The sequence below is a fragment of the Caretta caretta genome, chromosome 1 (assembly GCF_965140235.1).
Source record: "Caretta caretta isolate rCarCar2 chromosome 1, rCarCar1.hap1, whole genome shotgun sequence".
In the NCBI taxonomy this organism is placed as follows: Eukaryota; Metazoa; Chordata; order Testudines; family Cheloniidae; genus Caretta; species Caretta caretta.
In genome coordinates, this window is record NC_134206.1 from 167,118,842 (window position 1) to 167,146,172 (window position 27,331).

Consider the following 27,331-nt stretch of genomic DNA (forward strand, 5'->3'; position numbering starts at 1 on the left):
AAAAATACATGCAACTAAAGACATGTAAAAGAAATAAAGTTTAAGAAAAATAAAAACAAATAAAGTAAAAGTGTCATAGACAGAGAGAAAAATAAAGTAGCTAAAAATAGACAGGCTATACCATAGAGTGCAGTCAGACCTGGTTAATCCATGCTGTTTACCCATATATCTGCATTCTCAACAGATTTACCGGTAAGTGGTAACTGATCTAGTAGTCCACATGTACCACTAATTTGTTAATCTGAAAGTTTTTTAAAATGCAGCACTGTGAACTAGATCAGTATACTTCTACTTAGGGCTTGCCTACACTTTAAACGCTAGCGTTTCAAGTGTAGAAACTACCTACAGCGACAGGAGGGATTCTCCCATCACTGTAGTTAATCCACTTCCCCAAGAGCAATAGCTAGGTTGACGAAAGAATTTTTCCATTGACCTACCACTGCCCACATGGGGACTTAGGCTGGCTTAACTACATCGCTCAGGGGGGTGGATTTTTCGTATTCCTGAGTGACGTAGCTGGGTCAAACTAATTTTCTAGTGTAGACCGGCCCTTACCTGGTGAACAATTCAGCATTATGACAGTGGAAATGATTATTGCCTCTTTTATACCTGACAGCTGCTCTATTTCTTTTTAATCCTTCTTTGAAATAAAGAACAAAAACCCAAACCAGTAAAATCAGAAACCAATGCAACACCCACCTCCCTGCCAAATCAAGCCAGACACCCACAGTCATTTTTGCTCTCAGGGATGTGGACTCTGAGCATGTGAATGAGTAAGCCCACTTGGTGTACAATGACCCTGTTCAATATGCATGGAGGAGATGCATACACACCCTTGGCATCAGTCTTTTTGACAACAATATAGCAAATCTGGAGAGGGGTACGTTTGGAGAATATTTTAAAAGGAATATGGTCAATAGAAAGTGGTAGTAACTGAGGTACGGTCCCCTTCTTGTCCCTATAGTCTGTTTATATTTCAAAGGGATAGTTCCCAACAAGGATTTTTTTCATTAATATTCCATTTTAGATTATTACAAGCATATCACTTTTAAAAAGTGATTGAAGTGAATGGGGTTTTACCAAAGGAGATGCTGGATCAGGCCCAGTGAGTGCATGTTTCTTTTTTTAACCTCAGTGGATGAACTCAAAATCAACAACAAAATAACTTTTAAAAACATCCAGCTTATTATCTACCAACAAGTGAACTTTGGCTCCAGTTAGTTAGACACGCCTTTCTCATCAAGTAAATTATGTCTGAGGTGCTGCAGAAGGAAGCAGAGTACCCCAGAGGAGCCTTGTCTACACTATATCTTTTGGCTGGAAGATATCCCACCATTGCTTATGCTGTATGAGTGTTAGCATTAACATAGACAAGGCACCCGCCAGCATTTATACCACACAGACCTACTCTAAGCAGCTTTAGATAACATGGTGCTTAAGGCTCCAGGCAGTCTCTGGCATTTGACCTCTGATGCTTCAACGGAGCTGCAGTGGTGTTAGTAATGATGGGAAATTTTTCAGGAAAAGAGCCACACAGTCAGTGTGTGGCCCTTTCCTAGCAGACAGAGCACTTACAGAATAGAATATTAGTGAATGAATAGGTCAGTGCCTTGGGAGAGGTGGAGTTGACATGCTATTTATCTCTGTTTGATTACAGCTGGTTTTATGCCTGGCTTGGGCTCACCCTCCAGGAACAGGATTGACTGTTATTGCATTGAAGTTTCTTTATTGTTTTCTTTTGCTCTGCTCCTTTAATTCAGTTTTGAGTGAATATGTGTGTTCAAATTATATCTTCAGCTGAGAAGGTTCATGATAATTCATTTGAACTGAGGACACTCAAAGCTGTATTTGTAAGAGAGAGAGAGAAAGTAGGAAAACGTATTGTGCTGATTTACAGAAAGTAAAAAACAAAAATAAAAACAAACACACATCTAATCTACTCTGACCAAGGGTGCTTTTAAAATGGCCAAGACACACAGCGCATATACAACTTATGGACGGACACAGAAACCAATCTGGCCCTGATTGAAATCAATGGGACTACCCAGCGTGTGTAAAGTTAAGCACGTGCAGAAATCTTTGCAAGATCAAGGTCAATGCTGCAATTTTTGCGACTTTTGCAATTTTGGCATGAGTTTCACGCTTTCTGGTGTGTTGCTTAAAGGCTAGGTTCCTGGAGTGGTGGCATAAGATTATGGAAAAATATCAGTTTTCATGTTTTGGTTTGTTTCAAGTTTCCAGCCTTCATGAGTGAAAAGCTTGAACACATGGCCTGGGTGCACCCTCCAGGTTCAGAAACCAGGAGACTTCAGTAAAAGAACCCAGCATTCTTTTTTGAAATCTCCTGATTTTGCAGGGGCTGAGACGACACTTGGTGCTGGCAATACTGCTAGTTACTAAGGTCTAGAAATGGTCAGACCTTCAGCACAGACCAAGCTATGTTACTGTAATACCGAGAAATAGAGTATATTTATATTTTCCTGCACTGTGAAATTACGAACATGCTGTCATCATTCCCTGGTTTTGAAAATACATTTCCTTGCTTTGGTTTTTTTGTTTGTTTGTTTGTTTGTTTCTTGCATAACTTTAGGGCCAACTTTTGATATCCTTATTCCAGCCAGTAGTTCAAGTCTTTAGTTGGGCAGCTTAAAATAAGTTTATAAATATTCACAACCATTGCAGGTGTCACACAGCAAAACTCAGGCTTCTTTTGCATTTTATTTTTATGAGAGGTGGGGGGAAGGGAGTCAATGTGTTTGCTGGAAGCCAATGTTTTGTTATCAGCAGGCAGCTGCAAAGCAGCAGTAATGGTGGATGCATCCTGCATTACCTTCTCCATCACAAGATAAGAAAAGAACCAACCCAACACTAATCCACGCACCCTCAACCACTTTATAGCCACAAGAAGAGCTGGAGGTGAAATAGGCAGCAGACTGCATGGATCTGTGTCAGTTATAATGCTTATATACATTCCAAAGAGACCATTTTCGTTACCAAATAATATTCATTGTGCCCAAGACCATTGAAGTCAATGTGGCAGTATCAATGTAAGTGAAAAGGGAATTTGGACTGACATCCTTAAAGCAATGCTTAGTTTGTTAATGACATTGTGCTCCAACAGAGAATGACTAATGGCAACTTTGAAATATATCACAAAATAGAAAGACAAACCAGCTTTGCATTTCAAAAGGACACATTGTTTTCTAGTGCAAAGATTTGTCATAAATATTGCACCAGCCACCGGATTACTTGTACTTAAAATTAATAGGATGAAAGTTATCAAAGCTAACACATCAAGCAAGGGGTGTCAATGCACGAATCTTACGATGTCCTAAACAACCAAATCCTAGGACTCTACCTCTACTCTTTCTCAATGTGCTTTTTTTTTGGGGGTGGGGGGTGGGGGGGGAGTGGATGAAAAAATATAGATACTCCATTCCCATCCATATATGTTTCTCTTGTCTTCAACAGTTCTGATCTTTTTAAATTGCACAATCCTAACAGAAGGTCTGAATATATTTCCATGAAGAAAAAAGATAGAAAAAACAGGGTATACAGAAAGCTATCTTTGCTCCCAGTACATTATTAAATTCCTTTCTTTGACATTCTGACAGTAATTGCACTGAATAGGATTGAATTTTGTTAAAATTACTTTTAAAAGGTTGTTGAGAATTTCCTGTGGGATGCTGTTGCAAGCACCCAGGCTTTCACTTCATTTTCTTTGTTGTCCTTACGCTCCCAAGGGGCTTAATGTTCATCCTGGTTTTTGACAGCATGAAGGCCTGTGTAAACACCCTCTGAAAAGAGAAAGCTTCACCATATACTGCCATTTGGGTTTGTTTTCTTCTGTCAGAGGGAAAGATAAAGATTCCTATCTGAATCATATTTGAGCTTGCTACTTGCACAATTTTAACAACCAACCAGCTCTTCTCATCATAACAATGATCCACAATTTTTTTACACAGTTATATTTAGGGTATATATTATCTTGTATTCCTGTAGCAGCTAGAGAGTTCTCAGTGCTGGGTACACCTTCAGGAAAAGACAGTCCCTGCACTGAGGAGTTTACCATCTACATCCTTCACAGTCAGTATTGGCCTCAGAAAGGTGTAGGAAAGCATGTGTCTGTGGCAACACACATCACTTACAATACATATACACAAGCAATTTACTTATCTCTAAAATAAATGAGGCTGCTTGGAGTTTCTGAATTATAAACTGTTTGCATGTCACCATACTCTTAAAAGACACATTTCCTTTGAATTCAGGGTCCCATATCTGATCCTGAGATCAGAGTGATTTCTCACCATACCGAGACTTTATCATAATCAGTGGATCTCGGTAAATTATCCATCAGATAGCTTAGCTGAGTTTCATTATACTATTTCAAATATGTTATTTAACTAATTTTTTTCACCCAGCTTACAGAACCGGGAAAATAATTTGTGACTATATTCAGTAAATAATTTAGCTGACAAATTTGGTGAATTTTTGGAACAAAATATTCAACAATTTACTTATTTGCTTTAAATGCCCATCTCCATTCAAGAGGATGAATGATCAAAAGAACCAGTTCTGAAAGGGGCACCAACAATGTCAGCCCACATTAGATCCCAGCGACTGTGTTTTCTTTATCAAACAGGGAATGTGAACACCCACAGATCACAGAATAGATTTGAGTGCGGCTATTTTTGAAACAGTTTTAAAAATAACAACAACAACAACAAGAGAATATTGTCATTGCATTCAGGGTGAGAATGAATCAGACTTCTGCACTGATTCTTTCTTTCTTGCTTGCTTTCTTGCTTTTTTAATGCTTCTGATTGAGCAGTCTATTTTCAGAGCTTTTGTAGCCCAAAGCCCAACAGGCTGAATGACAACTCCAGAGGCAGCTATTAGCATTTCTCTTTCTTATGCAAACAGAGATCCAATGCAACAAATTCTAATTATCCTTCCAGTGGGCTTTCTTGTCTCTTTATGATACTCCAAATATCACATTCTTAATGAAAGACAAGATATTGAATAGTTAAGCCTCAACAGAAAATACTTACAACTATACTGACTGTGATCCTGCCAAATTGTATCAGTTAAGCAGGTTTGGACTTGGTCACTACTTGGAGTACTTGGTCACTACTATAGGAGACTTCCAAGGAAAAGTTATAGGCAGTATATTGGTACTAGTCATGCAGTAGGTGGCACTTTTTCTTCTAAGGAAACACTAGACTAATGTCATGGGACAGATCATGCCCTCCAATAACTGCACGTCCATGCATGGAGCTCAGCCCCTCCATGTAGATGGGAATTTGGGTGGTTCCAGGGCAGCTCCCCCACTTTCCCTAGCCCCCCTGGAGAGTTCTCTGTGCAGAAGAGTCCTCCTCCTTTCAGTCCCATGAAACCTGTCTGGAAAAGTTAATATACCCCAGGTCATATCTCCCCTCTTTGGGGGCGCTGCAGCCAGATGGTGCATAGCAGCATGACTCCCTTTGATGTGTGATGGTGAGGAGTTGAGAGAGGGGAAATGAGGCCAGAGCCACCACTGAGTCTCTTCATGGATAACCTTGGCCTCCCATGAATCCTTGAGATCAGCTAGGTTTTGGAGCAGGAGAGGGACACAAGGGGGACACAAGAGGACAGGAGGGGCACACAAACCCCTCCCCCTCAGAAAAAGATGACACAGGAATCTCAGTGAGGAAATCCTTGCAGTTTTCCTCGCCCAAAGCCCCCACTTGAGACTTTTATCCTTGAAGGGCACAATGTGGACCTCAATGCAGTGTGAAGGGATACTGTGCTGCCTCAATTCCTGCCTATACTTTTAGAAAAAAAATTTAAAAATCAAGGCCCAGACCAATTGTGGCACTTTTCACAAGGGCAAGGACAATACTCCATGTTATGGCTCTATTTCAACTTGAGTCAGTACATTCAATTTACCTAATTATTGCAATGAAACCAGTAGAGGAAATAACTTTTCCCACACTTATTTATATTACAGTAATGCTAGAAACTTCAGCTGAGATCAGCCCCATTGTGCCAAATGCTGTATACACACACCGTAAGCCCCAAAGAGACTGCAACACAAATAGACAGGACAGACAACAAGTGGGAGAAAGGAATTATATTTATCCCCCTTTTGACAGATGGATAACTGAGACCTAGAAACACTAGGGCCCAGATCCTCTTAGAAGCTTATATACCTTGGAGGGCCTGGGTCTAAGTGACTTGCCCATGGTCACACAGGAAATCTGAGGCAGAGCCAAGAATTGAACCCATACGTATATTTAACAAGATCATCCTTCCTCTCTAACAGCGCTCTGCTCGATTCTTTGCAATGCTCTTGCCATGCCAATTCTGGATTTATCCTCAGAAGAGATTGTGACATGGACTGAAATGTGCCAAATTCTGTGTTTTTTTTTATTTTTAAATCATGTGGAAGTTTTGGGAAGCAACACAATCTAATGGAGTGAGTAGAGAAGTAGGAACTACCACGTTCTAATTCAGTTTTAACTACTAGCTCAATGTGAGACTTTGGGCAAGTCAGTTGACCTCTCTGTGTTGCAGTATCTCTATCTTTAAAGTGAGACTATACCTACCTACCTCCAGGGATGGCTGGAAGACAACTTATGTTTGTACGGTGCTTTGAAGATGCAAAGCTCGAGCTATAAAGAGTAGAAGTAGGGCCCTGCTTCAGCAAAGTACGTGCATAACTTTCAGTGTGTGAAATCAATGAGACTACTCGTGCTTACTTAAGTTGCACACATACTTAAGAACTTTGCTGGGGCTCAAGTGGGCAGATGCTCACTATTGTCTAGGATAAGAGGAACATCAAGATTAGCTACAAACCTGAAAAGAAAATTTTATATCAAAGTTTAAAAAAAATAATAAATATATAAATTATCATTTAAATGCTCCTGGGTAAATTCTCACAGGCAGCTATTTCTACCTTACCTGTGAACCACCCCGGCCCGATGAAGATGCTCCACTGCTAGAATAAGCTGCCTGATATATTTACGTGCTTCGTATTCTTCCAGTCTTTTTTTCTCATAGATCTTGTGCATTAGATTGCCTCCAGGGCACAGCTCCATGACAAGGTAGTAGCTGTTTTCAGTTTCCAATATATCCAGCAGCTGAGCTATGTTGGGATGTCGGATCATTTGCTGGATCTGCCCCTCACGTCTCAGATTCTTGGTGACATAGGTATCCTTCTTGGCTCTCTTCTTGTCAATAACTTTCACTGCCACCTGATAAGAAACAAAGGAGGCATGGTTGACATCATACAGACCAATGATTTATTAGCTCTGACCTTGTACAAATAACTTCAAAATAAATCAAGGGATGTAAGTACCAACTGATAAGCTGTTTGGGGCACAACAGCCAAGCACAGAGAAATAGCTGTTCTTTTTTCCACTGAGACCTAATTGCTTTCCCAGCTCCTTTTATGGGACGACAGACAAAAGTTGATGCAAAAATATGGCTATCAAAGGGGCGAAAACACTTCCGTTAAGCAGACTTGAAAGCTTAGTCTGAACATGCTGTACTTAGTCTTCTTCTTGTCTATTTGCTCAGAAGTTTTTGAAGATCAGATTTACATGCAACCATGAATGTGACCTTTGTAAGTGATTTAGACATGCGTATGGCATTGGGCTTACGTTTTGAGATGTCACAATTCCAGCACAAGTTTCTTAAAAGTTAACCAAACAAGGAAAAGTAGCTGGTTATGTACTCCAAAATAAATATATAAATAAATAAAAATAAAAAAGAGCACCGCTTCCAGCCCCTGGTCAACCTTGACAATCTCTTAAAAAATATACACTTAAAACCACTCTCTCTATTACCTCCACAACACAATAACCACTTGTGTCTTCCACGAACAAAAGCCTTGGATGCATTCTATGATGCCATTGTTTTACACATTGAGAGGCACTGGTTCTATTTGTTGTGTTGGCAGGTTCATTGTAGTAAAAACCCAGTCACCCCTTTAGTTGCTTCGTGTTTTTAGATATTTATTTAATTCTTAAGCTTTCCCATTTAGACATAGGGCTGCAGACTTCCAGGTCATTAGCACCAGCCAATGATTAAACAACATATGTCAGCTGAACAACAAAAGGCTATGCTCAGTCCTTCCCTCATGTTCTACATTTCCTCTGCAACAACAGTTCTTTTAACTCATGCACTGAAATCAAGTAGCTCACTAACCATTTCTACTGCGACACTTGTTAACTTTTCAGAAAAAAGAGCTTGGTGTTTTTGCATGCCAACAAATTTTATACGTAGTTTATTTGAAAGGTTCCTGTCTACATAGGGCCAAATTCAGGCAAGCGTGTGAAATGTGGCATCTGTACCCTCAAAGTGGCATACACATGTGCCACAAACAGCATTATTGTGTGCCTGTATGAGAGTCACACGCAACTCTTGTGTGCACTACCTTGCCTTGTCTATTCCTATTAAGAGCAGAAATAATCAATGCAGGACAAGTATCTGAGTTTTACTGGACTAGTCATTAATCCAGACAGTAATGGTAGTGAAAATGACCTTCCTTCTGCCTCCAGCTTAGCAGGCAACTATGTCCATCCCTCCTCCGGGATGATGATCTAGCCATAGTAATTCATACTTTCAACTGCCTGCCAACTAAACTATTATAACTCATGGTAGTTGGGGCTGATGATTAAGGCAACAAGTATACTGTACCTTGTACAGGTTTCAGAGTAGCAGCCGTGTTAGTCTGTATTCGCAAAAAGAAAAGGAGTACTTGTGGCACCTTAGAGACTAACTAATTTATCTGAGCATAAGCTTTCGTGAGCTACAGCTCACTTCATCGGATGCATGCAGTGGAAAATACAGTAGGGAGATTTTATATACACAGAGAACATGTATTTTCCACTGCATGCATCCGATGAAGTGAGCTGTAGCTCACGAAAGTTTATGTTCAAATAAATCTATTAGTCTCTAAGGTGCCACAAGTACTCCTTTTCTTTGTACCTTATACAGATCACATAAGATCACTTTCCTACCTGGAAACAGTGCCAAAAACATATCCTCCAATGGCTCCAGGTTTGCTTCCAGTTTCAATACAAAGCCCTAGTACAAATATTCTCAACAGGTTTGGACCCTTCACAGAAGTCACCTCTCTGTTCACAGACTACGAAGACAGCTGCATTCCTCTGAGATGATGCAGCTAACCGTGCCCAAAGTGAAGCTCTCAAGAGCTGAAAATAATATAGTCAAAGGGGTTCATTTGTGAAGCCAACTGCTGGAAGAGGTATGGATAAGCCAAAGTCTAACCATTGTTAGAGTATATTTCAAGATATGCAGGGGCTGCACTAACCAAAGACAGGGAATTACAACAAGATGGCACAAACTAGAAATATACACCATACCTGAGAGAGACAAATATTAAAGTCCACTAGGGACAAGTATGCAAATTTTAATTACTGTATTTGGCTGTCAGATACTATGATGATGGACCACCGAGAAATGCCTAAGATATCTTAAAACTTTCTTTCTCTGGATCAGCATATGGCTTATAATTTCAGCCAGTGGTTCTGTTGGTTCCCACAGTCAACCGCTATGTGTTCTGCTTGAGGGGAAAAGACTTCTCTGTATTGTTTTACTTAAGTATGTGTGTGATCCAGGGACCTCTGGGTGCCAACTGGCAGAGGGCATGGGGGCGTAGGGATCCCCTAGTATCTACATAGTAGTTCACCAAAGAATGTCACGTAAGGTCTCCAATGAAAGCCTGTGTCACACTGCTCCTCATAATCATTGTGAAATATAAGTACAGATAATATGTAAGGAGTTATGTCTATATACTGAACATTATATTCTTAAGGTCTCTGACTTGGGGCTGGTCACCAAAAGGTGAGAAACAGGTTTCTTTCAGGCAAGATGTGTTTATGTATCTGTCTACATGTAAACTGAGTATTGTATGCTTCACAATGAACACCGATTTACTGTCTGAGCAAAATGCTAATCAAGTGATTGCAAAGTCTCCAGGGGAGAGTCTAGACAGGCAAACACAAGCAACAGGGTATAACCCTGTTCGCAAGTAATGACAATGGATTTTTGGACTATAACTGTAGGGACAGAGACATATTCTGGATCTTTCCCTTGAGGAGGCAAGAGGACAATGTGCTTGTTTCATGAACAGAAGATCACAGCCTGTAATACACTGGAAGGATTTTGGGTGAGCTTTTGCTCTCTATGACAGGACAATGTCTTGTTAGTTAAGTTTAGGCTCTAGAAAGCACGTTATGATTTGATTTTATAAAAAAACTCTTTGTTTCTAATATTTCTGCTTGTAGAGTGTGGTCACCCACTCCTGCCCTAAAGGACTTGAAATCAGGCCTGGGAAGAGGGCTGTGGCTGGGAGCAAGCAGTTCCCAGGGTGACTGGGGGAAGCAGGCTCAGGTGTGGCCACGCCCCAATCAGGGCTCAGCTGGCCCTTATAAGAGGGCAGTGGGCCAGGAACAGAGAGTCTCCTTTAGCTGTGGAGGGAGATGGGCTTGGCTTGGCTGCTGGGGAGTGTACCAGAGTACCTGAGGTGGAGAAGGGCTGGGGAGCTCCAGCCTGGAAACCCTGTAGGCCTAGTGTAAGGCCGGATAGGTACTGGGGTTAAAGGGGGCAGCTCAGAGGCAGCAGGTCCAAACTCCCCTTGCCTGTGATGATTGGCTTATACAATGCAGTCCACCCCAGTGTGTGGGGGCTCAGTGGAGACTGGCATTAGCCAAAGGCTGAGGTGGGAATAGTGGGTTAGGGTTCCCTGGGGAGGGGAGACCCAGAGCCTGGGGGGGTACTGCCAGGGGGCAGCACCCTGGGACAAAGGGGCACTGGGATCTGGGAGGGACATGGGGGCCAGTGGCAAGCGGGACATTGGCCTGCAGGAGTGCTCCAGAGGCTGGAAGAGCTAATTCCCTGAGAGACCAGCAGGAGGTGCAGCAGGGGTGAGTTGCCACACTGTGACATTGCTTACCATTTGAATCTCTGTTCTTTATTAAATAAATGTATCCTTGCTTTCTCTATAATCAAATCTAAGTGCTGTGTGTTAAGTGGAGCCAGACTCTACCATGTAACTGGTAAGCTGTGGAGTACTGTACCTTTGGGAACAGAGGACCTACACATATTGTGAGTGTTCTGGAGATCAGAGGCTGGCCACTCCAGGGAGATGCTCAGAGGACTCAGGGCTTGGAGTGTGCCTATTGTTGACCTGCGAAGAAAGAGCAGGGCCTACAGAGGCCTGGAAGCCAGTGCTTGTGTTGACTGTGGCTGCTGAAGTTGAGGAACTGATCCACAGCAGGCACAGACAAAGCTTCCTCACATGAAGGTCAGGTGGTAGTGATATGCCTCACACAACCCTGGGTATCCCCAAGAAGTATCACAAACACTTTTGCAAATGCTTTCTCACTCGCTTGTGAAGATGGTATCTTGCCTGTAGCTCCAGAAAATATAACACAGCCTACATTACTTCCACATTAGGAGGGAGTGGTGGTAAGGTGTATGGGGAGGTGTTTGTAATTATTGTGGGTGGAATACTTTATTGTTACAAGGGTTTTTTTCTCTGCATACTAGGCCATATGTGGTGGGAACCATAGTGGCCTTCACACCATATAATAATATTTAATAATGGATATAAAGAAATGCTTATTTCTATCTTGAAGAAAAAAAATAGACCTAGAAATTTGTTGCTTTCTGCCTTATTCAGAAAGCGCTCTAAGCCCACTTCTTAACCAACCTAGAGAACATTGGCTTTATCATTCTATGCTATGATAAATAAATGCTTTGAATTGTTAGACTAGAAACATGAAAATTGCTTGTAATTAGATTAAATCACATCACTAGGTATAACTAGCCTCACATTAATTAAATAAGCAGATAAAAAAGGTTAAATTCATTAACTTTTTTTGAGGGAGCGGAGGGGGAATGCTATGATCTGAGAGTTTTACAACAAAAATAGACCCAAAAAAGACCTGACTACTGTTCTCACAGCCAAAATTCCCATTTAATTCAAGTTCATAAGAAACTGAAGAATTAAGCACTAAGTTTGACTTAATCAGAAATAACTACTGACCTTAAATTATCTGGATAAATTATTCACGTAGAAGGCTGACTTTAAAAAAAAAAAAAAGTTGAATGCCTATAGTATAAAGATACAGTGAAGTGCTGCACAGGTGAAACGTATAGCCTAGGACTGTGGCAACACTCCAATAAAGGTCTGGAAGCTACATTCCTGACACATTAACGTCAAATTAAAGAAAAATCATTTCATTGTAAGATAACAGGAAATCAGAGCTTAACAACTTTTAAAAGCCTGCGGTGATTCACCAAGAAATCAGCTTGTTCTCTACCTAATGAGATAAGAGCAATAACATAGACTAGTGTAAACTATTCAAACAGCAAACTACAAGAGTTAGTCAGCTAAGGACAAACAAATTCATTGATACAGAAAGATTATGTGCTGGTTTGTATCATACCAGCAGGAAACAACATCTGCAGAAGAAAAGATGCTGGTATTTTTCATAATTGAAAGATACAAAGTATTAACCACATGGAACATAAATCTGTTGTCTGAGGCGTATTGTGAATAATCTCTCACTCCTATCAAGTCATCCCTAATTCATTGAATATAAAGGCACATTGCTGAGCACATGTGTAACTCCCACATTCACTATATTTGCTATGGGGAGGCAGAGAAAGCCATGTGAAGGTGGGACTCCTAGACAGCAACTTGGCCATATTCTTTCACTTTTATTTAGGAATTTGGACCCTGATCCTGCACCATTAAAGTCAATTGGAGCTTTGCCACTGACTTCAGCAGGTGCTGGATCAGACCCTTGGTATGACTGCACACCACCTATTCAGACAGAATTGTAGGGTTGTTTTAAGTCCATCCCTTCATTCTGGGCCACCTTTCCCTCACATTTAAGTTCTATCAGCTCCATCCCGTCCACATTAGTTGCCCCCCTTGCATTTGGCCTATAATGTAAGAGTCTAACAGCCATGGCTGATGTAAAGCAGACAAGGGAGGCACTGGCAGCTTTGTTTCAGCAACACCCCCACACAAGTGAGAGAAAGAGAAAGGAATAAGTTAAGAATAAGGAGGACTGAGTCACCCAGCTCAGAGGAAACTACCACTACTGTTTTTTCTCTTGGCTGGGGAGAGAGTGCATCCTCCTTCCTAGCACCAAGTTACTGCAAAGGGCACCAGAGAAATACCTACATATATGGTGCTTTGCTATTAGATGCTTCCATTATTCTCCCTTGGTTTGGTTTTCCCCTGGCATAAGGCGTCCCTGTTAGCTCACTGTAAAGAACATTAGGCCAAGCAAGCCCCATGCATTTTTCCCTCCCGTCTGCACTGCAGAAGTCCAGTCCACTCTAAACAGTGACACCCCTGCAAACCCTCTGCAGCCTGCTGCCCCACCCCAGCCACAGGCTGCTAGAATGCCTTCCTGCCCAGGGGCCAGCTTCTGACCTCAGGGCATACACCTACTTCAGCAGGGAGGTCAAAGAGCACAGCACTGAGACACTCTGTAGAGGAAGTGGAAAAAGGAGATGTGGGGAAGAGAGTCAAGAGAAAAGGAGACTCTGGATGGGAAAATGCAAATGGCACAGACTGCGGGGAAGAAGGTGGCAGGATTTATGGCTCCATGTGAAGAAGGAAAGAAGGCCCATAGGGTAAAATACACAATCTGAGTAAACAGGCTTTGTGCCGCAAAGAGGGGTTGCAGGGACAGAATCTTTCTCTCTGCCAGTAGCAGTTCTGCAGCCCCTTTTGCAGAAGCTATTACAACTCCTGGGCTGAAACAGGGGGCCCCCAATACCTACACAACCCCTACCTGGAGGGGTATGGCTAGTGCAGGAGTTCTCAAACTGGGGGTCATGACCCCTCAGAGGGTCACAAGGTTTTTACATGGGGGGACGCGGGCTGTCAGCCTCCACTCCCAAGCCCCGCTTTGCCTCCAGCATTTATAATCGAGTTAAATTTTTAAAAAGTGCTTTTAATTTATAAGGGGAGGGGGGTGCACTCCTTTGTGGTTTGTGTGAAAGGGGTCACCAATACAAAAGCTTAAGAAACACTGGGCTAGTGGATGTGTGTAACTGTGACCCCAGCGGCTCCACCCTGGCACCCACCACCTGAAAGGATACTTTTAAGATGCATGTGTTAACATTTCCTAAAGATCCCCTGAAATGGGGCGAGAGTGGGACTGCTCAAACAGCCATTTGGAAGATACATATCTAACATCTGGAATCCAGTGCAGGCCAGTGCCATTGGTCTGGGGAAGAGGCCCAAAATAAAATTTGACTTAATTTTATAAAATCATGATCTTGAATCTGCAACACCTGATTACATAGCGCCTCCCACTCTCACCTGTTTCCATGAACAGGGCAGGCCTGGCCAAAGGGCAACAAAGTCTAACCAGCATTCACTGAAGTAACACATTTCAATCACTGCCACCAGAAGAGAGAGATGGAAAGAAATGGGGGAGCACTGAGCAGATACTGCAAGCAGTGATCAGCAGAAATGAAGCCAGCAACTGATGGAGGGGAAAAAAGAAATGACCACATGGACTGTTCAGAAACCTGTGTTTAAATAAGCCTGCACACACTTAAAAAGAAATAACAGAATAAAATACACACCTACCCTGGCATCTGGGAATTTTCCTATAAAAGTTCTAGCTCTTTTGTCTCTCGTTTCTGGCTAGCCCATTCCTTTTTTTTATTGCCCCTTTTACTCTATTCTTTTTTCCTGTGTGGCTCTCCTTCCTGTGTTTCTTTCCTTTCCTCAAAGAAAAACCCCATTGGTGCAAGGGGTCAGCAAGGGTCCCCTCCCATGAGGTAGGTTGTTTTTGTTTTGATATTTTATATAGAGAACATACATGTTCCTCTCGCCCCCCGCGTCCTCATATTGTACCATGTAAAAGAAAATTGAAGGACCAATCTCTGCTCTTGGTTAAACTAGGGAGAATATGGAATTATCCTATTCACTACAGTGGGGTTACTCCATATTTACCACAGTATAGATAAGTAGAATATGGCCCTACATATTCACTATACACCATTCCCTCCTCCCCCCTCCCCGACATGTTGCAAACCTCACCCACCTATAAAGGAAAAGGCATGTGCCACAGATATTAGCTAAATAACAAAACAAATTTAAGGTTTCAAAATCTACTCAGGGAAGGTCTTTTCTTTTTATTTTATTTTATTTATTTGCTCTCACAAACCTTAGACTGGGAGCTCTCTGAAACACTGTCTTTGTGTTGTTTGCACAGTGCCTTGCACAGTGCCTAGCACAATGGAGCCCTGATCAGAGTCCTTAAGGTGTATCATGGCAGAAATCTTAATAAATAATAAAGCAAGAGATTAAAGTGAATCGGTAGAAACAGTAGTTCTTGACATCCCACACTTCACTTCTGGTTAAATCTTTGCCATGCAAACAAACAAATGGTTTGGGTTACTGTGTGTTTTGAGATACACAGATGAGTAACAGGCCATATTTGGGTTTCAGTTTCTCAGAATTATATTGTTAGAATCACTCGCTTTCCTGAAGTTTGTTCTGTGCTGTGACACATCATATGAGTAAATTCTGCTTATTGGGATTGTGGCAATAAAATATTGTGGTGAGTGTGTATTGAGGATGGCATGTAGTGGGAAAGGAAGGGGCCAAATTAATCCCTAGCTTAACTGGTCCTATTGAAGTCAATGGAGTTATATCAGGGACAAACTTGGCCCAAAAGTTCTTTGTCAGAAATGCTCCTCTTTGGTCATATCTAAACGCCATACAACAGTTGTTGTAAAGATAGCACTGAGTATGCCTGAAATGGAAGTGCTCTCACAGCTTCCTTTGTCTCCAGTGTATGTGTCTGGGGAGGAGAAGAGAGGCTTTTCTTTCCATCCTACCTTCTCCTTCCTCCCCACCCAATCTCCCAAAGTGTGGAATGCTTCTGGGGGAATGTCTTATCCTACAGATAGGTCTTGCATTTAGATTTGAAAGCAGTCAGGCTTCCTCTGATCTCACCTAATCAGGTGTTCCACATCCAGTGCCCAGCTGCTCAAAATGCCTTGCCCCTACATCAGAGCATCTTGTCTTGGCCCAGTCTAGAGTCCAACAAAAGTGTCTTATCCTGGGCCAGTCTCACCGTTTCCTGATTGAAATCCCAGCACAGAATCTACCAGGTTGTGAGGGAAGCACGCTGCCTGGATCAGGTACTACCCTCTGACACCAACCCAAAGCCCAGCAGTTGAGCTATTACATAGTGTTGGAGATGAGGAACTTCCACGTGCTCAATGGATGTATGCCAGAAAGCCGTTCCCTCTCCCCGACTTTCTGGGTGCGCCAGCCACTGTCATATCTGGCTATTGTTTGCTCCCTTCCTTTTGAATCAAACAGTGAATTGGGGAAAAATGGGAGCCAAAAAGTTGTGCTTCTGTTTTTGAAGACAAATATTTTCTGGGACAGTACAAATGCACAGAGCTAATTAGGTATTTTCCTAACTGTTTATTAACTGTTCTATGCTAGCATGAAAGCAATATAGCTCTGTTTAAACAAGGGGCTCAGTCTTATTTAGAGACAGATTTTTCTTTAAGCCAGTTCTATATAAACACCCCATGATGCTAGCAACTTGCTGCCAAAAAATTTGTATTCTTTATGCCTAAACCTCAGTCCTATTTCGATAAGTAATTCAAGTCATGGCATCTTTGAAATGTCCTGCTGGTGGGAAACCAAATTTTGGACTCCATCACAAAGTAGGATGCTAACAAAAAAAGTTTATTTTTAAAAAAAAAAAAAAGGAAGACAAGCTCACTGCAGAGTTGATCTCCAAATACATACAAAATTGCTAGAAGGCATTAGTATTTTTAGCAGCTAAAGCTTTATCTGAGATGTTTTTACACTAAAAATGCCAATTCCTCTACATAACTTTCCATGACAAATCTCAAAGACTTGCTTCAGTTAAGACACGCTCTCATTCTACCTGAATAAGTACGTGGAACCTCTTATAAAACATTCCAGTGGCTAGTCAGTAACACTCTGCACTAGTATATGGAAAAAACAGGTTTGGTTGTCAGACAGGAAGGTGTAATGCACATCAATGGAAGCATCTTCTACTGGCTGCAGAACACGAAATCCCTGGAGGGACTGGCCCTGAGGCTGGGGTCAGGGTGTAGTGGATAGGGTCTGAGGTGAGATGCTTAAGAGTCTCCCCTCTACCAAAAGAAAAACAGTGGCACACTTAAGCCCTGATCCTGTAAAAACTTAAGCATATGTGTAACTTTACACTTGAGTAAAAGCAGGTTTCAGAGTAGCAGCCGTGTTAGTCTCTATTCGCAAAAAGAAAAGGAGTACTAGTGGCACCTTAGAGACTAACCAATTTATTTGAGCATAAATTGGTTAGTCTCTAAGGTGCCACTAGTACTCCTTTTCTTTTTGAGTAAAAGTGCGCACGTGCATTTGCAGGCTAGGGGCCTAACAAAGTAAAAATAATTTTGAATGACTCTCCCCTTTATCCCACATACTTTATCTTATAAGTTCAAATAAGAGTCAAATCTTGCAGTCCTTTACTGAGGCAGGACTCCCACAGAATTAAAAGGAGGTATGTCTTAGTAAGGGCCAAATAAGCATTGTAGGATTTGGCCCTAAGTAATAAATATAACTTGAGAGAAGAAACTTCATGGGCTGCAGTTATGGGCTGATGTAGATGTAGCACGGCACCCCCGGATGGTTTATGAGAAGCAGAGAACTAGGTCCTCTAGATCTGAAAGTACGAACCTTTACTGACTGAGGTAAAATACGCAGCTCTATAGTGGCTGGACTTCTTAGAGGTTTGAGTCAGTTTAGAGGGAAACAAAGAGGCCCACCGTGTAAGCATAGACTATATTACAAACATTTATGTAAGTTCATCTCCATTTGTATTTTTTAAGATACACACAAAGCATGTCTTTGTGATGTATGCCCTTTTTTGCCCTGTATATTTTCTTTAGGCTACATATTTTACATCACCTGTAGCTTTGCTTTATATTTAACACTACTTTAACTAAAAAAAAATCTGACATTTTCAGGATTGACTAGTGATTTTTGGGTGTCCAACTTGAGACATGTTAAAAAGGCCAGATTTTTAGACTGTAGGATGCTCAGAGCTTTCTGAAAATCAGGCCCTTTTAAGGTATCTCAGGTTGGGCACCCAAACACTGAGGCACCCAAATTGACTAGTTGTCACTTTTGAAAATGTAGGTCTCTGTTACTCAGATTTTTCTTCAGTAAAATGGCTACTGCTTTCAACAAATGAATTAGAAGCATTGAAGGATTAGAAAATGTCAGATTCATTAAGTTTTGGGTCTTTACCATTTGTTCTAGTAGACTGTTCAGGCTCTGTGGTGTCTTTAGTTACTTGTTGCTAAATGTTGTCTTTCAGATGACAGGTTCCAAGGTCTTAAAAGATAGGTGTGCAGATTCATGGATTTTTTTTCAAGCAAATCCATTACTGAAATTGACTGACATTGCCACTGTTCGAACAAAAAAGAAAATCCTTTCATGTAAGCTGCCAAAATGTGAAAAGTGTACATCCAGCTGTGACTGATCTGTTCTCAAGAGATGGAATTCAGAGTTTTGCTGTATCATAGTAAGACTTCTTGCCTCAGGGCCCCAATTCAGTAAGGTACTTAAACACATGCCTAACTTTAAGCATGTGAGTAGGCCCACTGAAATCAACAAGAATACTCATGTGCTTGAAGTCAGGCATGTACTTAAATACCCTGAGGTTTATAGCACCCAATTCATACAGCATTATTAACTATTTGTGTCTGTAAATTTTAAAGTGGCATATTTTGTGAATCCCTTTACTACAATTTTCTAAGGGATTTTTCGACCATCCTGTGTAACATCATATTTTTCCTAGCAACAAGTCTCCTTAATAAATATTAGTGCTTTATGTTTTTATGCATCCTTCAAGTTATGATTTCTGAGGAAATTGCAGACAATCCTTAAAAGTATCCACAGAAAGTTAACCAACTCTTTATTCACCCTATTTACAGGTTAGCTGTTCATTTCAAGGAAAACAGAGATAAGCCAGGCCAACAGCAATCTGCAAAAGCAGACTTGTCCACAAGTATAATCACTGTCTGTTTTGCCTCCACTCTGATGGACTGACAAATATCCACGAATATGTGGATCTGATGCAGGAGCAATGAGTTGCAATATTTTGGTGTCACATAGCCAGTGTATGGCCCAGTAGACTGGAAAGCAGTATTTCGCGCTGCTACATTGTAAACCTGGGTATGAGAGGGATGATGTGACTCTCCATGGACAAGTCAAGAATCATGGAAGAGATCTACTCAGTCTTAGACAGAAGGTCGTTCCATTGACTTCTCAGTCTCTCCTGGTCAACCAATGAATGGGGTGGCCCTAATGGTGTCCCCAGTGACATCAGCAAATTTTCACCTCTTGGGTATCTAAGGCTATATACAAGAAGACTAGGATTAGGCAGAGATGGATGGAAGTCAAGAAGGAAGAAGGCCAGAGACAAAAATAAATGATGGCTCCATAATGATATAGACTGGACAGGAAATCCTTACCAGCCTGTCAAAACCAGCCTTAAGCCCTAGATTAGGCAAAGCAAGGAGAAAACACACACTTGAATGTCTGAAACAACATGATTTGCCTGGCAATTTAAAGTGTTCATCAAATATCACTCTCCAAATATTGAATATTTTTCAAAGAAAGATTTCTCCCCATACATAAGGTAAAGCTCACATTGCTATAATACTCTGTCACTCAGCAAGAAAACTAGTTGGAGCACAAAGTATAATCAAGTCAGAGGAAAGGAATTTTCAGGGGCTGTTACACAAATGAATGAGGAGTGATATGTGATCACCATGGCAGATGGAAAACTTGTTAAGGCAAGTGTGGTCCCTATTCTGTGTTGACCAAACTGATTGCTACACATGACTGGTCATGGGGGAAGCCAGTGTGACAACTGTTACAAAACAGAGGTCCTCTTGAACTAAACCTGGCCCTTTTAAGTTGTAAGAACAACATAAAACAGCTATGTCTAAAATACAGCAAAGCGTCGTTTATGCCTCAGTCACAAATGAACCATATCCTACACAGCTGTTTCTGATAAAGTAAAACTTGCCTTTTTAATGCTTACAATTTTGTCTGTCATAGTGAGATGGATGAGGCTCTCAAGTTACATGTAGGGAAACAAAAATAGAGAACTGATACCAGATGATAATGTTGCGTTAACAGCAACCCTCGCATGAGAGCCCCTGCTTACGAATCTTCTAATATCCACATTCATGGACTTGTAATACATTACACATTAAACTGTCCCAGTTTCACATTTCAGTGATGAAATGCATAACTAGGTATGCAGAAGAGTCAGGGTCCCTCATATAATAAATGGTTTTAATACTGATGTAGCTTTATAGTTTTTCTAGAGGAAAACTTACACTTACCAGAGCAATAAATGCTTCTGCTTTTGATGCACAGAAGGTTTAAGTCTCAGCACCATTATTTGTGTGGTGTTATAACTTGAGTGACAGAAAGTTCACAAATGTTGAGAACCAAGAGAAGTGTTTCAAGGCAGCACAATGATTCCATATTCTGTCTCTCACAGCTCCCTGGATATCACACACAGAAAACCGAATATGGAAGATTTATATTTAAAAAAAAAAAAAAAGGGCAGATAGCCATGAAACTTTATTTGTGTATTACTCTTTTCTAGTCTCTTCATTTGGAAACCTTTTCCAAAGCACTAACATTTCTGATCCTATACTAAAAGAAAGAACAGCATTACATGATCGAAAACTAAAAATCATTTCTAAGGACAGGGTAAGGGAGTGAAGCATTCATAAAAAAAGGAATCTTTATTTAGTAAGTGCAACTTCAGCTTTCTGTTTATTTTTTAACAGGTAGTCCTCTTCACAGGCCCTGTTAGGATCTTTACTGCATTAACCTCCCCTATAGTGAAGGAAGGGCTAGACTCAGTTCCCTTCATTAAGAGCTGGTCCACACAGTTTTTGTATTGTTTTAGCTATATCAGTTTAAAACAGGTCTGATTAAATTAGTACAAACCCCTAGTGTGGACACACATTTTTACTGGTGCTCATACTGAGATCAGTGATTCCAGGAAATATACCAAAATAAGCATTTTCATTCACTTTATTGGCACTTCCTGAACCAGCCAGCTAGAAGAGTCATAGGCTGTAACCCACTGCCCACCAGCAGACAATGTTGTTTCAGAAGGCATTAGGGAAAGTGTTTGAGACACACTACAGTAGTTAGGAGATGGTTCCAACTCTAACCTTTATGACCATACAACCCTCAGCCTCTTCCTGAGGTTGCTACTGATGGGAGGGATAAGAAAGCCAATGTATTTATTTATACTGTCTATTTGAAATGTTTACCCTCAAAACATTAGATTTCAGCATCTCGATCTTGTTTGAGATTTGATTTCAAATTTCAAAAAGTGTTCAATGGAGGTGGACAGAGGTTGTCCAATGCAGCTTTAAATAACCCTAGTACTGAATCTTCCACCACTTCCCATGGGAAACAGTTGGACAGACAAATAAATCGCGCTGTTAAGAAGTATTTTCTGAAGGCCAATGCAAGTTTTCCTTTGCTCTGTTGTATCCCTTTATTCCTACTGAAACACCCCAGACTACCCTGCATAATTCCTCTTCCACCTTGGCACTGACACGCTTCAGATAATTGTAGATATTCCCTTGAAAAACTTGGAGAAGGGTGTAATCAACATAATAACTAACAGATCATTTTTTATATTGCTGTTTATACAACATGTAACTACTCAGTTTTAGATAGACTATTACAATTCACTTGTTACAGGATGGTTTGTCACAACATTTAAGTGGCTGCTTGACTTAGGAATTTACATCATCCCCCTAAATAAGATAAATGCTATACGCTATTACCTTCCATTTTCCTGAGTTTGGGATAACCACACAACTTGCAAAGGGAAGGGGGAATATAAGTGAGTTGCTTTATGTCTTCTGAAATGTATGAAGATAAATAGAAGCATCCCATTATTCACCAGTGCAAAAGCAATCCTGGTATAACTTCAAGAGCATATATCAGGGATGAATAAGGCCCATTCTGAGACAAAGAGAGCAGGACACACTTTAATTAACAAGACATTTATATTTAACATATGCCACCAAAACCAGGCACACAGCTTTACACTTCATTAAAAATGTTAAAAATACAAAGCTTTCAAGAGCAAATACAAGGACCCAGATGTGAGAATCACACAAAAACTTACACCTGGTGTCAATTTAATCTCAACACTGGATATTACCCCCATTTGCCACCAATAACTAAAATTATGATGGTATATATGAGAAGCAAGCACTACTGACATGCACTGTTAGCGATGCCTTTAAAACTGCTGAATGTAAACTTGAAAGCAGATTATCTCAAGAGGATAAGCAACTGCCACATGTGCATCAATTCAGATCATTGCAGAACATGTGAGAGCTACAGCTGAAAAATATTAAAACAAGCTTCCTGGAAGACAGATTGGAATAGTGAGCAGCCTCTCTGACTATTAAAGACCATTTTACTTACTCCAAACATGAAACATAGAACAATAGGGGGTTAGAAGGAAGAGTTCAGCTTTGTAATAGGCTCCTGTTGAAACTAGTTATTTTCCAGATGAATCCATTGCGAGCAGTTGATTACATAAGAAATAATGAACAGGTGATTGAACATCAGCAGCCTGGTGTTTATCCTGCCTTATGTTAAAATCCTTAAATGCTCCATAACATGCGTTACGCCACACTGTGTTGACAAAGTGCCAACTCCTACAGTCCTCATTCAAGCAAAACTCCTACTGAAGTTACTGTAACCTTGACTTAAAATCCTTCCAATTATATTCTAAATAAAATTATTTGATAAAGTATTTCACATTTACATAAGCATTTGTTCAATAATTTAAATAAAAATTACATACAAGAAAACTACATTAAAAGAACATTATTACAACTGAAAAGTCAAGCACTCAAAACCTAAGCAGAATTAAAATTATTGGTGAACATTAATTTGGCCCCCTTGTACATCTGTGTTATTATACGATCTTAAATTATACGATCACCTAGAATTTGTTCCACAGGACCTCTGCTTCATTCCATGCGCAGAATGGCCAGTCCTCACTTAAAGAGCAGCTCTTCAATATTTTGTTTTAGCCTAAAGGTTTAATGTATATGTGGCCCACCACCACAAATCTTGCTCTGACAAAAGAATTATTAATTTCCTCATGGGTTTTTCTATGGTGCTCATCACTGCAGTATCTGAGTGCTTCACAAACATTTATGTCAGGTATGTGATTTTTCCCATCCCCTGCCAAATTCCAAGTTCTTGCTCCAAAGAATGACAGGTTTCAGAGTAACAGCCGTGTTAGTCTGTATTCGCAAAAAGAAAAGGAGTACTTGTGGCACCTTAGAGACTAACCAATAACGAAAGCTCATGCTCAAATAAATTGGTTAGTCTCTAAGGTGCCACAAGTACTCCAAAGAATGGGGGCTCTAGAGCTTTTCAAAGAAAAGGTCACCATAATTTACTAATATGGGTCTGGAAAGCTGCTGGGAATACCCAGAGCTGTGAGACTCTGTGCTACCCCTCTCAGCCTCAGTAAGTGGGAGCTTTGTGGCACCTAAGCTATGTGACAACTGCCTGACACACCAGCTTGTCTGCCTTGCCAACAAACTCTTCAGGGCTCTCCCAGCCCAAACCTTGCCCAGCATATAACCATTAGTGAACTCCAGCCCCCGAGCTCCTCAGAGATGTCTCTCAGCAGTGCACAGCCCTTACCATGGTGCAATAACAAAAGTGATTAAGTTTGCTGCTCCTTTAAAGACATAAATAATGACTTGTTGCCTTGACTGGAATTAACAATCACTTCCATACAATCAAAGCACTGGGTTGGTCTAGATAAAAAGTTAAAAGGTTATTTAATTAAAAAGAGATTGGTTTTAAGGAAATTCAAATATACAGGATAAAGATAGAAGGGGTTAGAAAAAAACAGTAGCTCTAATGGCTAAGAGCTAACTTAACAAGCTACATTCTTTATTCAAGCTGGTTTCCTCAGCAGTCTTCCTTTTCCAGCAATGGCTGATTAGCTTTTGATCAGGAGCCCCACAGGGATTCCCAAAGCACTAGTTTTCCATGTCTCCTCAGGTGAAGGATAACTTAGGGGAGGGTCACTCCCTCTCTTTTTATAGTCCCATAAACCTTCGAAATACATTCTTCTGAAATGTATCCCCAGATAAAGTTCCTTTCCCTGTATGGGTGTGGATGCCATGCTGTCTGATATATATTCCATGCTGTGTTCTCCCCCGCTGGTGAGCTGGGGTACATGAAGCCAGTCAGGCCAACTGATACTTACTACCAGAGAGGCAGTTGCCTCCTGATACACGGATGCTTTTAGGGTCACAATGGGGAAAATAACATTTTTTCCTATCCCTGTTCTCAGAAACATCTGAATCATTTTGGCTGAATCTTCCTCTCAAAATATCATCCTCAGGCAGACACCCAGAATGGAAAAATTTCATCCTGAATGGTTAAAATAGCAATCCCCAAACTTTTGAGGGTCATTTTCCCCCTTACTTCTGTCCATGCCCCTCCCCTGCCTGCCCAGAGCCAGGAGCAGGGTCATGGCTCTGGGCGGGGGGAGATGCTGGCCCTGGTCTCACTCCCCTGGACATTCCTCCATGCCCCCCCCCGGGGGGGGGCATGCCCCATACTTTGGGGACCTCTGGGTTAAAGTCTGGCAAAGTTCTACACAACTGAAAACAGCATCTCATAATGGAAAGCATTAGGGAAACGTAATATTGGGTAGCATTACCAGCTCTAGCTACAATAAAGAATTAACCTGTCATGAACTGTTCCTTAGCAGCCCCACACCTTATTTTAGGTACTTCTTCTGTCTTTGTTATACTCCACTTAGGTTCTGATCCTGCAAACACACAATTGCTTAGTTTTACTCATGTGATAAGTTAACGGGACCACAAGGTACATAAAGTTGAGCACATGAATTCTTACACAATCAAGGCTTTAATTAAATGGTAAAGTCCTCAGGATAAAGAAATTTCTTTAATTACTATGTAAAACATCATGTACACCTATGGGGCTATATACACTGAACATTGTATATTTCCATTTATGAGATGGGGGAATTAAGTTTTGCTGCTTTAACTTAAGCTTTTACGAAAGAAAAGGAAAGATTTCTCACAAGTGGTAGCTTTTAATGGAAAAAAGAGTTCCTGGAAGGTCACTGTACCAATTTTACAGTAAGTATTTTTCAAAACAAGCTCTTCTACATCTATAAAATTTTAAAAATGTGAGAACCCACTGACAAATAAAGCCACTAATTGAATGTTCATGGTGAGAAACAGAATGCATCTAGAAAACTAACATTATACACGCAGCACTGTGGGGAAAAAGGCAAAAGAATAAGCCAAATTTCTAACTAAGGATCTGTGCCCTAATGCCATGAGTCACTAAAAGCAATGAGTCTTGCCAACTCTCACAATTTTCAGGCACACAATATCTGGGGGTTTTCTTAAAGCCCTGCCTCCAGGAGTCATGTGATTATATGTGTTCCTCAGTTTCATTTTTAAAAAGTAAGTTTCTAGCCTGAATGGTTGAGGAGAAAAGCTTGAAAACGTGACCTGAGTGCATCCTAAATGCTCCGAAACCAGAAGGCAAAGAAAAAGAACCCAAACCATATTTTAAAAAGCTCATGGTTTTAAAGCTAATCTCATGACTTGGGGGGGGCAGGGAGTCTGACTCTTTACTTTTGAACACTTGGGGTTGGCAATGACTCATTTGGGTGCACAGCACCTTGCTTGAAGCACTCAACACCTGCAAGAACCAAGCCCTAAATTTCTAAAAGATGGCAACAATGACTGGGGAGACGGTACAACTAGGAGATGCACTGACTCAGTACAGCTTCTGCTGGCAATACTCGTAGGGTCTTGGCCATCAATGAAAGCTCCCCTCCTTTGGACGGAATTCCAAGACGTTGCAAGTAGTCAAAGAGTGACTCCACAACCACCCCTGCCTCTTTGAATTTCTCCTGCAGTGCAAGTGATCACATCCAGTGGGTCTGACCCAGCATGTTTAAAACTGAACCAAAAGTATTGATCTCTGAAGGACACTTGTAGTACAGAACAAACAGGTTAACAATCTAAATGTATAATATTTGTAGTATTTGACACAGAGTCACAATCTTTCGCTGGTGTAAACTGGTACAGCTCCATTGATGTCAATGGAGTTGTGCCAACTCACAGTAGCAGAGAATCTGACACAATGTATTTGCAGGTTTTGACATGTATGGTCTTCAACACAGAGGCAATGGTTTTGAGTATAATCTTACATTCTCCAAGACAGAGATACTACTGTATCAGAACATGAGTGTGCACACTTTCCTTAGAAAGCTAGAGACCACAGGCCAGATTTCCCATTGCTTCCTGTTCTTGTGCGTAGGACAGCAACATGCATCTCCCATATTCTGACATCAGTCCCCAGTGCAAATTTACACCAGCCTGCAACAGCTGGGGTCCAGGATGTTTTGGCCAGGCCCATTCCCTCCACTGGCACACTCCCTAGATCATTTAAAAAGAAAATTGGTTCATACCTTTTTTTAGCATAACTTGCTGTTCTTTGGAATCTCATTACAAAGATGATTTTTTTAAACTGATATTTTAAGCAAGACCTGGGTGTTGTCAATTTAAAGATTTTAAAGGCCAGAATGAACCATTAGATCATTTAATCTGACCTCCTATATAACACAGAGCACAGAATTTCACACATTTATCCCTGTATTGAGCCCAATAACTTGTGTTGGATTAAAGCATTTCTTCCAGAAAGGCATCCAGTGGAGACTTGAAGATTTAAAGACTTCAAGAGATGGAGGATGCACCACATCCCTTAGTAGTTTGTTACAATGGTTAATCACCCTCACTGTTAAAATTTCTAATTTGAATTTTTCTGGCTTGAACTTCCAGCTATTGGTTCTTGTTATCTGTTTCAATGGTGATGATCTGACATTTAATACAGGTCTATGCTACAATGTTTTGTCAACATAGTCATGTTGGTCGGGGTGTGAAAAAACCCATGTTAGCATGGTTCTTGTAATGGGAAATTATGCCTCACCAACCTCTTAGAATTCTTTGAGGAGGTCAACAAATACGTGGACAAGGATGATCCAGTTCAGTTAGTGTACTTGGACTTTCAGAAAACTTTTGATAAGGTCCCTCACCAAAGGCCCTTAAGCAAAGTAAGCTGTCATGGAATAAGAGGGAAGGTTCTCTTGGATCAGTAACTGGT

The 27,331-nt window shown here is 40.9% G+C and overlaps 1 protein-coding gene across 1 annotated transcript in view; it reads right to left on the reverse strand.

Annotated features, from left to right (window-relative positions):
* HUNK (hormonally up-regulated Neu-associated kinase) overlaps positions 1-27,331 on the reverse strand; it is an 86,594-nt gene that overhangs the window by 47,991 nt on the left and 11,272 nt on the right. Inside the window, exon 2 of the mRNA XM_075133151.1 lies at positions 6,943-7,235. Within this exon, the coding sequence (XP_074989252.1) occupies positions 6,943-7,235 (293 nt within the window). The remainder of the gene's footprint in view (positions 1-6,942; positions 7,236-27,331) is intronic.